Source organism: Dama dama, chromosome 26 (assembly GCF_033118175.1).
Source record: "Dama dama isolate Ldn47 chromosome 26, ASM3311817v1, whole genome shotgun sequence".
Classification (NCBI taxonomy): domain Eukaryota; kingdom Metazoa; phylum Chordata; class Mammalia; order Artiodactyla; family Cervidae; genus Dama; species Dama dama.
The window spans coordinates 35,089,086-35,101,326 of record NC_083706.1 but is presented as its reverse complement, the minus strand read 5'-3'; the positions used below and the strand labels follow the sequence as shown (position 1 = coordinate 35,101,326).

At 40.0% G+C, this 12,241-nt stretch overlaps 1 protein-coding gene across 7 annotated transcripts in view; it reads right to left on the bottom strand.

Moving 5' to 3' along the window:
• AIG1 (androgen induced 1) overlaps positions 1–12,241 on the bottom strand; it is a 264,454-nt gene that overhangs the window by 146,950 nt on the left and 105,263 nt on the right. For all 7 annotated transcript variants that reach the window (XM_061130350.1, XM_061130347.1, XM_061130352.1 and 4 more), the window contains one exon: positions 11,559–11,660. In XM_061130350.1, coding sequence (XP_060986333.1) covers positions 11,559–11,660 — 102 coding nt within the window. The remainder of the gene's footprint in view (positions 1–11,558; positions 11,661–12,241) is intronic.

The window sequence follows — 12,241 nt, the reverse complement described above, 5'->3', positions numbered from 1 at the left end:
ATGTGAACAGCAGCACTTGGACATACAAGATAATTAGATCTATTACCAGGTCACATGAATTAATGTATTTGATAAGGATGAAAAAGTTTGCATTAAAAGGAAACGTTTCCACCAACCAGGGCTAATCTTTACACTTGGGTTAAAACATACCTTAATTGGATCATTAATTACAAGCTTCTTCTCTGAATATGGATATGGCAGAACAATGGGGAAAAAAAACACTCTTGCTCGGATGAAAAGGAAAATAATTTAAAATGCTAGATATGTTTACCAGTGTCTTGATGTTTGTGAGCTATAATGACAATGCATGTTGAAAGGCATCTCTTTAACTTGATGTTGACGCTCCATGGGGAGAGGCTCTGGGGCCAGGAAGTGCCATGGGGTCAGGCAGCTCAGCATTCTACCCTCAGCTAGTCCACTCACCAGCGGGGTGAGCTTGGACAAGTGGACATTAATTTCAGTAACAGTTACTGCGGCCTGCTCTTTCATTCTGCCACAGGTATGGCAATTTCATTTAAATAGCTGTCTTGACCTTGGGAATCAACCATTCTCTCCAAGCACAGTTACAATGTGGTTACAATTTACTGCTCTGAAAAATCAATTGCTTTGTTACTGACTGTACTCAGAGTGTTGTCTCCAAGGCAGCTTCAATACAATGGCACAAACTTAGGCACTGCAACTCAGAACGAAGATTCCATCATTTTATTAACTCCCACTATGTCCATTCAATGATCCTCAAGTTCTTAGCCCTGTAGCCTCCCCTATCCTATAGTCATACTGCATTTAACAATAATAACTTTAAATCTTAGCTTAATCACACAGAAGTCAGGTAAGAATGATGTGGAAGTTTTAGTGTAGAGTATACAGTGAAACTGGGCTTCTCTGGTAGCTCAGCGGAAAAGAAGCCACCTGACAATGCAGGTTTGATCCCTGGGTCGGGAAGATCCCCTGGAGAAGGAAATGGCAACCTACTCCAGTACCTGCCTGGGAAATCCCATGGACAGAGGAGCCTGGCAGGTTACAATCCATGGGGCTGCAAAATGGTGGGACACAACTTAGGGACTAAACAACAACAGCAGCAGTGAAACTGCCAAAAAAGTTAATGGAAGCATGGACAACACTACTAAAGGACTCACACGCAAGCACTTGCCAACTCATATAAAACTGTCAAAACAAATGTGGACAAGCAGCAGCCTGGTCAGGGAAGACAGCGTGATAAAGGGCTTGTGTACCTCAATAAACATTAGTTACTGAGTGTGCCCTTCACCTCAGAGCCTATGCGAGATTTTGGAGGAAAGGATGAAATAAAAAAGCTGCTGTCCTTTTTGGCCTCATAGCTCATTGGAGGAGTAAATAAGTAAGTGAACAGTAATCACACAATGTGATGAGAGAAACCACAGGTGTAGGGACAAGTGTTACAAGTACAGTCAGAAGACCCACACAGATGCCAAGCAGCCTCTGGACCACTTCACTCATAGGTGATGTCTGAGAAAGAAATGTATAAAGGGGCTGCAGAAGCTCAGTTCTTCTAGAAAATTAACAATATGGAGAGAGGTGTGGGGAGGAGACAGTGGGGAGGCAGAGAGATGAATTGAGCTCGATGCCTCAGTTCAGCTGATTTGATGATGATGCCTTGAACTAAAGGAAGGATGGTGGAAGCGAGGAGGCTAGAGCAGACTCAGCAGCTTCTTTGGAGGTACGGATGACCCGGCTTGCCAACCTCGTGTGGGGGGTGTGGTAGAAAGAGGAATTTTAGATGCATCTTGCCATTGTTGAGAAGGCAATGCAAGATGCATTACAAGATTTAAAGGAAGGGTTACATGAGGTTGTTTCAACATATTCATTGGTTTAACATAATATATTAATACATTTTTCTCAAGGTCCTCATGTCAAATGCAGAGTGTCATCCCCAATGAGAAGTTGGACCAGGAAGTACAGACTTGGGAACAATCCATGTAGGGCACAGACTGAAGTCATGAGGGACAATGAGATCCTCATGAAAGAGAACACGAGGAGAACAGACAGGACTGGTGTTTCAATCTTGAATAATGGATGAAGGGACTGGGCAGACTGGTACTTGAAAAGAACTGAGTACCTTATGAGAGTTTTTCCTAGGCTGAAGACCCCAGGGTCTTGGTCCATTGTTGAAGTTTCATCACTGGAGATGCTCAAGCAGAGGCTGAATCTGCCAGGTTATTGTTCAAGTGATTTAAATATCACATGCAGTATGGACCAGATGATCTTTACAGTCACTTTCCCCCAAGTCTAAGATTATGGAATTCTGTGCCTCTGTGATAGAAAATGCAGCTTTTTTCCACTTCACTTTCTTTGGCAGCCATCACTGATGCTTGCTGAGGTTGGAGCTTCAATTAAAAGGGAACTGGAAAGGATATAGGGATGGACTTCTGCCAAGGAGTTAGGTCTGTGGCTAATGAATGATCTGTCTGTGGTAGTGAAGAAGGAAGCCAGTTCCTAGGACAATACCTTTCTGCCTGTCTCCACCCCTCCCCCAACAATGAAGCGCTAAGGGCAAATGAATGGGAAACACATGAATGAAGTTTACTTTGAAATATCTATGGATTTAGGGATTAGGGGTAAAAACACTTGAGTAAACCACACGTTGGGTTTTGCTGACCCCAAAATATCTGAATATAATTTATAGACCTTTTGATGAACTCGCACTACTGCTGGGCCTGCTCATCTATTAAAAGTAGCAAGGAAAAGAGTAGGGTATAAGCCAAGTAATATTAGCCTTGCATTCTACCCTTGCATGGAAAATCAGTTCTACAAAGGAATTTGTGATGGCAGGAAGTTGCTTTAAAAAGCATGATCTGACTATTACCCTAGAGAAAAAATAACCAGCACCCAGATAAAAAAGTCAATATATGGAAGAGCTTTTCAATACATTTGATCCAAGCTATTATTTAACTGGCTTATAGCTCTTAAATGTTCCAAAGACCCATGATATGTTCTTCAGACATCAATTCTCCTTTTTCAGGCAGGAGGAACAATATATGTACAACCAACAAGACCCTTGGGGGGAGAGCAGGCCATGCACATAAGATCTGGCTGCAGTGAAAATGAATTTGAAAAGTGAAGTGAAATACAAGTTAGGAATAAAGTAAATGGTTTGGAATCACACTCTGCCAACAATTAAGGAAGGGAAAAGAAAAAGAGTGGGATAAAAGAGAATAAGAGAAAGCATGGACATAGAATATTGATAAAGTTGATTCATTTATGCAACAAATCAGGCACTGTTCTAGGGGCCTGGGATAAACCAGTCCCTGAAACAAAGATCCCTGCCTTTATGGAAATTACATTCTAGCAGAGGGAGACAGACAATAAGCCATAAATACAACAAATAACAAAACCATATAATATGTCAAAAACATTTAATGCCATGAAGGGAATAAACAGCAAGGTTAGGAGGTTCCGGGGGGTTGGGGGCAATTGCAGTGCCTAATAGGCTGCTCAGAGTAAGCCTTACTGAGAAAGTGAGACTGGGCAAAGATTTGAGGGAGGCGAAGAAGTGAGTCAAGCAGATCTCCAAGGGAGAGCATTCTAAGACAAGAAGGGTGTCTGGTGTGTTCAAGGAACAGAACAGAGGCCAGCTCAAACTACCAACATCTGTTGATTCATCAGATGATTGTTGAGTACCTATATTATGCCATGGTGTTGGAGAAGACTCTTGAGAGTCCCTTGGACTGCAAGGAGATCCAACCAGTCCATCCTAAAGGAGATCAGTCTTGGGTGTTCATTGGAAGGACTGATGCTGAAGCTGAAACTCCAGTACTTTGGCCACCTCATGCAAAGAGTTGACTCATTGAAAAGAGCCCTGATGCTGGGAGGGATTGGGGGCAGGAGAAGAAGGGGATGACAGAGGATGAGATGGTTGGATGGCATCACCGACTCGATGGACATGGGTTTGAGAAAACTCCGGGAGTTGGTGATGGACAGGGAGGCCTGGCGTGCTGCGATTCATGGGGTCGCAAAGAGTCGGACACGACTGAGCGACTGAAGTGAACTGAACTGATACTACGCCAAGGGCTATGCCAAGTACTGCAGAGAGAACAATTAATCCCGAAATTCAGAAGCTATGAAGGAGACATGGTATAAAAAACCATGTGATTTGGCCTTGCCACCGTGCCTTCTTTACCTGAGGGTATTTTTAACCCCCTTTCCTGTCTTCCTCTTTCTCATTTCCTTTCTCCATGGCCCCCTTTTCTGCAGCCATTTCTCAGTCACGATGCCCCCTCCTTTCTTTTCTCTTCTCCCTATTCTGCCCCTTCCTCATCCTAGCCTCTGTCTCCTCCTTTCCACTTCTTTCTTGCTTCTTTCAGGATTTTTTTTTTCTTTATCTTTGATTTTCTGTAGTTTAACAATGATACTCCTAGGCATAGTTTTCTTGGCATTTATCCTGCTTAGTGTTCTCTGGGCTTCCTGGATTTGTGGTTTAAGGTCTGAATTTAATTTGAGGGAACTTCTCCATCATATTTCTTCTGTTTCTTTCTCTTTCTTCTCCTTTTGGTAATCCCACCATGCATCTGTTATACCGTTAGTCATTATCCCACAGTCCCTGGACATCTGTTTTTTCAGTCTTTGTTCTCTTGACTTTTTGGTTTCTGGGGATTCTATTGCTACGTCTTCTAGGTCACAGGTTCTTTCCTCAGCTGTGTCTAGTCTACTAATAAGCCCATCAAAAGCATTCTTCATTTCTGTTACAGTGTTTTTATTGCTAGCACTTCTTCTTGGCTCTTTCTGAGGATTTTCATCTCTTGGTTTACACTGCCCATCTGTTCTTGCATGATGCCTACTTTATCCATTAGAATCCTTAGCATATTAATCATAGTTGCTTATTTATTTATTTTAAAATATTCATTCAGCTGTGCTAGGCTTTCGCTGTGGCACCTGGGATCTCCAGGCTTCACTGAAGCATATGGGATCTTTAGTTGGGCATGCAAACTCTTAGGTGTGGCATATGGAATCTTCAAGCTTCACTGCAGCATATGGGATCTTCAGCTAGGCATGTGAACTCATAGTTACGGCATGTGGGATGTAGTTCCCTGACCAGAGATTGAACCTGGGCCCCCTGCCTTGGGAGTGTGGAGTCCACTGGATCACTGGGGAAGTCCCATCATAGTTGTTCTAAATTCCCAGCCTGATAATCTCAATTTCCTTGCCATGTCTGGCTCTGACCCTTGCTTTGTCTCTTCTAATTGTGCTTGTTGTCTTTTGGTATGCTTTGCAATCTTTTTTTTTTTTTTTCTTGATAGGTGAACATGATGTACTGAATAAAAGGAACTGCTTTATAAAAGGCCTTTAGTAATATGGTGGTGAGATGTCAGGGGAGGAGAAATGCTCTATAGCCCTATGATTAGGACTATAGAACACTTCAATCTGTCAGAGAGACTGTGCTTCTGGATCATGAACTTCCCAAGCGTTTCTCAGGCTTCTCCCCTCCTTCCCATAGGCAGGACAAGAAGGCTGCAGCCAGCTGGAGTTGGTTATGGCCCTCCTCCCAGGTCAGTTAGGTTCTGACAATACCCCAGCAGGTTAGTCTCTGGCTAACTAGTTTCCCTGGAGGTCAGACCTTGTCAAGAGCTGAGTGTTCCGGTGTAACTCACAATAGTTCCTTTTCTTTTCCCTCTGCTGGAAGCATGAAGGGATGATTCTCTGAAATTTACCGTGGGAATCTGGTTGAGCTCCTGCTGGTAAATCTCACAATATTGTGGGAACCTCTCTGTGCCCAGGCCACCCTGGATTTTTCCACTCTCAGGTTATCCTCACTGAGCCCCCAGCAATCCATCAACTAGAGCTCAGGTTTTCCTCCCATGGTACCGGTTCCTCTGGTGGTCTCCCCTCAGGGACTCTGCTCCAGTTTATCTGTTATTCTCCGTATCCGATGGTGGTCTCTCTAACCTCGGGGCAGCAGCTGGCTCTATGCTCTTCACTCTCACAAGGATCCAAGAGGAGCTGATGATTTCTCAATCTGTTCAGCTTTTTACTTGTTATGATGGAGTTGCAAATCCCAAGTTCCTCATGCATGGAACCAGAAAAACCTCTGTCTCTCTAACTCACAAACTTGTTTAATGGTCTCAAATATGATTTAAAAGAAGACATTATTCTCAATTTACAATATTTCTGATTGAAATGATACATAATAAAAATAATGACAAAAGCTAAAATTAAATATCTTAAAATCCATTGATGATTGAAAGAGATGGAATAATCAAATCTTCAAGCCAAAATTTAGACTGACAACATCTGACACCCCAAGTCCAATGGCCTGGCAGAACTAATGATCACAAATGAAATTCACAGTGGAAAAAGCTAAAGTCAGTAAAATTGGTTATGAAAAAAGCTTACACACAAAAACAGAATTTAGTAATTCTGTGCCTCTCCTTGCTCTTTGGGGTCTTCATTGTTTTCTTTGGGAGGCCCACTGGGAGCTGTAGAAAGAGGTTCCCAAGAAATTTCTAACCTCTGCTTCAGGTCCCACTGTTATTTTTGAAAATTTCCAGATATCTTCTAGTTACTTTAGAGCATATTGGGAAAATTGAGAAAGGTCAGTTTTTTCATATGAAAAAGAAGGTATTCTTTCAATCAACAACTTATTTTATGAAATATACAATGTCAGGGTGGCAGACTCTATGGGCAATGAAATGCATAATCTTTGTATCCTAGAAATGGAAAATTTCCATAAGCTTTATTATTTACCAAAAGATGAACATCAAATCTGAGTTTCTACAAAACCAATGATCATCCAAGCAGTATTTAATGCTTTCTCTTCTGGGAAAGACAGATGTACAAGAACTTTAGTAATTACTAAATGTCAAAATAATATTGAACAGAATAAACATTTGCCTAAATTAAGGTTCTCTTGAGGATCAGTTACATATAACAAGGACGACTGACAAATCAAGCATGATTCTGTCTCCTGATAAATTATATAGGGAATGAATAACTCCTGCTGTGATGATAAGAGCTTCGAGGTCATGTCTGCTTAAAGATCTGCGGGATAACAATAATATCCCAAACTTTTGCAGTGCTTGACATTCTCAAAGCACTTTATAAACATTAACTAGGTCTTCCATAAGCTAGGAGACTCTCTTATTGTTGCTTTTTCCTATTATAGCATCACTGAGAGTCTGCAATCTTTCTAGAGTTTAAATATTTATTTATTGCTTTTAATGTATATTTGCTCCATTGACAATGCTTTAAAATTGTACTCAGCAAGAGAGAAAGGTTCACGGTTCTACTTTTGCAACCAAGAAATAAGCCAGAATAACAATAGTGCTTCTCCTAGTGTGAGTGAACACAACCTATTGGGGATGCTCTGTTGGTCTGAGAAATGGTTTTCTTCCTTATTAATAAATACCTTCATCCACTTCAAACATGGCTTTCCCATTCTTTAAAATTACATGTGTTTTTCTCATCCGGTAACTACACAGTGCCTACCAGGGTGCTTTGCATGTGGAAAGTTTTCAAATAAATGCTAGCTAGATGGAATTAAACCAAAGACCAGCCATGAAGATCCTACCACAACTGTCTGTGACCACTCTCATTACATTTTGGAAACTCTGATTCATTTGCTGATATCACTTCTGTTTTCTCTTTGTCTGATTATCAGTGGACTGAGAATAAAAGGTGATAGAAAGAAATAAATGTAAACTTGACATTCTTCTAAGTTTCAAAAGCAAATAGACAAACATCTTTTTTATTATTGACACTAAGTGAAGGTCTAATAGGCACTGTGTGCTGTTTGAATTGCTGGGAATTCAAAGGTAAATAGGGTTGCAAGGACAGAAACATTTTTTGATTTTGGATATTGAGATGACTCTATTTAAAAGTGCCATACTTTATATGTTTGTATTTTCAGTTGTAATAAATTAAAATTCTTTGTGTGGTGTGCATGTGTGTGTGCATATACTACTATTTAAATGGGCCTGGAGATAACCTAGTGTTTGCACAGCAAGGGTATATTACCCTTCCAGTCAGCCATTTCCTCTTCTCTTCTGCAAATAAATTCTAGGATTGCTGAGAGCAAACAGAAAGACAATGGAAAGAAAGAGAGAGGATATTTTCCTTTAGTTCTAATCATGTCTAACTTCTGGCAACTTCAGTGAAAATCAAAATTGAAACCCCTGTGAATTTCAGACCCTGTGAGTATTCTCTTATGCCTATTTGAATGCTGCAAATTCGAGACTGACTTGATTCTCCTGAAATGATGCCATGATAGACTTATACACTGCATCTCAGTTCTGTAGTATAGCACTCTGGATCCCTAGAAATGACATTGAGATCCTTCAAACAATGAATGTGATTCTGTCTGTAAGAACACAGTACATTTTTCTCTTGGAATTCTTATAGTTATAACAACCCAAGCAGGCAATAATAGCAAACAGGCCTAGAGGGCTGTGAGCCATTTGCAGAAATATGTGAAAGTTACAAATTAAACTTAGAAAGTATTAAACAAAATATATTCTATCCTCCAACATGATTAGGTATATTTTTTGTAAAACAAAATTGAAAAATATGGTTGCGTAGTAAAATTTAATAATTATAAATATAAATATTCAATGTAGTGCAAATATCCCAAATTTTGTTTTCTTGCTTTTATTTCAGCAAATTTCTGCATGTGTGCTAAGTCACTTCTGTCATGTCCAGCCCTCCGTGACCCCATGGACTGTAGCCCGCCATCCTCTGTCCATAGGATTCTCCAGGCAAGAACACTGGAGGGGGTTGCCATGCCCTTCTTTTTATAATGGAAATTCTCACAAAAGTTGAGCTCTACTGATAGTATTAACAAAACCATCAATTAAAAATAGAATATAACTGTAACTAAAGTGTATACAATTTGAATGTTTTCATCAAAATATGAGCACTAAATAAATGTAAAAATTGTAATGAATTATTTTCATATTTTTATAATTAGATATTCAAAAGTAGTTATTAAAATTAAAGGCAAATACAAACTATAATTAATTAAATATAATTTAAACAAAGCCGAAAATGCTGACTTAATTTTTTGATGTTTCATAAACTGTATTATACATGAATTAAATTATTCATGATTCCAGTATTTAATGTTCATATTTTAACTTCCAAGCCAAAGAATCAGCATCATGTTTTATGTATGTTGTATTTAAAGTTTCATCTATACATATTCAGAGCAATATAAATTGTTTAATATTACAAAATACTCCTTGGCCACCAAATATAACTTCTTTGTTAGCAATTCTTGAACCACGAATTGGAACAAGAAAAAAAACAAGAAATGGTCATGGCTTTTCTGAGACAAAATTCATTGAGAAGAAATCTACTGAGCTCATATTATCTGAAAGGACTTGACATGGTCATTAATCTTTTCCGTTTCCTAAATATTTGTGTCAGTCAAATCGTCCTTGTATTTCTAAGTAGTGTTTCCTCCAAGAGTCAGAATTTTAACCTGTTAAGGTAAGTCAAGGGAAAATTAGGAGCATCCAGCTGAAGTTCTAATAACTGCATACATATTTAACAAACTCGAAACATTAAGTAGCACCAGGATCTGCAGATTGTGATTTATTCTCTGGCTAGAAGGTAACACTGTATAGTTTAGGGATATAGACAACAGGCCAAACTGCCCAGGACTCTATCATACTTCTAAAGCCCTTCTGGTGTTGGAAACTTTCTAAGCTTCAGTTTCTTCATCTATAAAAGGGATAATTTCGTATTCATAGAACCACTGTAAAAATTAAATTATATAGCCTGGCACACAGTAGTTTCTCAAAAAATAGAAACTATTAGTATTTACTGGCAAAGAATTGTGGGGACTGGCTGTACTGAATTAATCATCAATCTAATGAATATGTACTGGTCCTCCTATACGCCAGGTTGCTGGGCAAAGACTCAGGATTCAAAGGCTACCGTTTTGCAGTAACTATAACATTTTTGTGGGGGATACAGATATGTACTATGGAGATATAAAAGTGCCGGGCAAGCCCAGCTAATAGCAGAATGAACTTGGCTTGTGAGAGGAGGTGAAGGCTCCATAAAGAAAACAGTATTCATGCTGGCAACATGAGCAGGAGATTCCCAGCGAAGGACGGGAAGGGCATTGCAGCAGAGGATGGCAACCACTTGGGAGTTTTGAGAGTATTTGCACATTGAAAACAAGCAACACATTAGAGAGAGGCAGAGTAACCATGTCAGGCTCCGGAGACGGTTACACTCAATAGACAAGAAAGCCCCAACTGATTAATTTGTTTGTAACTAGACCTGAGGTCCCATGTTAATCCTTCTACTGTGTGGCTCGAATTGGACTCAAGGAAAATTCCAGTTCTCTGAGATGTGCTACTTTTGAGGAGTTGGCTTACAAAAGGTTTGATCAACGCTCGCTCCTCAGTACAATAATGTTTGTTACTACACACCACTTTTCTCAAAATATACCAAAACTGGGGGGAGAAGGGAAACACTTATTTTGAACCTCAGACACATGACTTCCAGTTCTTCATTCCCCTATAATTTCTGCCATGGGTTTCCCTTTTCACTAGGAGCACCCTGGGACGTATTCTAAAAATTGATGCAATCAAGAAATGTGAGCTTAAGTTAATAAATGAAACAGCACTCAATTCCAGAGATGGATAGGGAGGACAACACAAAATTTCTCTGCAGAAAATATATCCTCAAATTTTGTCAAGTGATGTGCAAACCGCTTCAAGTGTTTGATTTGAAACTCGTGAAGGTAAAGTCTAACGCATTCAAAACAATTAGACTGTGAAGAAGGAAAAGACGTCACAGCCATAGGCAAACACCTGGGATGAATGGACCCCGACAAGACACCTCCAATGTCTGTAGCAGCCCTCCCCGGGAAAGTAACAGCCTGCCACTCCTCCAGGGGAAAATTCTCCAAGTACATTAGCAACTTGCAACACAATCTCACTGATGTGATGTGGAGGAGGCATGGGCTTCCCTGGTAGCTCAGTTGCTAAAGAACTGCCTGCAGTGTGGGAGACCCTGGTTCGATTCCTGGGTTGGGAAGATCCGCTGGAGAAGGGATAGGCTACCCACTCCAGTATTCTTGGGTTTCCCTTGTGGCTCTGCTGGTAAAGAATTCGCCTGCAATGCAGGCAACCTGCGTTCAAGCCCTGGGTTGAGAAGATCCCCTGGAGAAGGGAAAGGCTACCCACTCCAGTATTCTGGCCTGGACAATTCCATGGACTATGGGGTATCCATAGTGGTGCAAGTGGGAATCAATCCTCCATCTCCAATAGAGGACAAGCCTTTGAATGGTACAGAAATGAAATCCATCCTGGAATAAGCCAACTGTATTATAACTAACACAACTGATACCTCTCATAAATTATGGATTTAGTTTCTACAGTTTTAATAGTGACTCAATGTCATGAGAAGACATTTTTTAAATTTACATTCAGTTTTCTTCTCTAACTACAGTCTCATTATAATTTCCATTTCACAGCTACTTAGCTAGATTTTATGGACAGCTTGAATTAGAAAACAGCTCTTTAGTAGATTTTTTTTTTTTAATAAAAAGAAATCATTTGTTTTTGTTCACTTACCATTCCGTGATTCAGCCACCCTGGGATAAAATTATCAAGCAATTTCGGGTAAATCATCTCTCTGTCATAGGCGTAAATGATCCAGAACACCGCTACAACAAACTGGAAGGGAAAAGAAATCCTTTTATTTCAAAGGCACCAACTGTCCACAGCATACACTTGGTTGGTTTTCTACTGTTCAAAGAACCCAACAAAACTTTAATTTACAATGAAAGATAAATCACTAAGCCAGCTAATAACTGGAAAGATCGTTCTAACTTCATCCCATTAGTGGTAACTGCTGGGGTTCTTCCTCTGTCCTTGATCTCCCAACTGTGTTCTCAGGCACAGGACTCTGTTTGCGAGCGAGACAGAGAGATGGTCTGTCTGTCATCTGGAACAGCTCCCTTTCAGGGCTAATTGTGTTGGTTTGATTCCCCTCAAGAGGGTTTAAAAGTTCATTGGTGGTTTTTTGGATCCCATTCCCCACTGTACAGAGTTAGAACACATTCAAGAAGCTGTAGTGTATTTTCCTTGAACCCATCATGTGGTTTAAATTAATCTTCACATTCTCAAGTTTCTGTTTCACCACTAACTGCATTGAAATCACTGCTATAAAATGTCCTAAAGTCACATTTCCAGCAAATGTATTAATTTCTATAGCTTAAAGCAGGGGCTTTAGTGGCACTGAGAAGCCGAGTGTA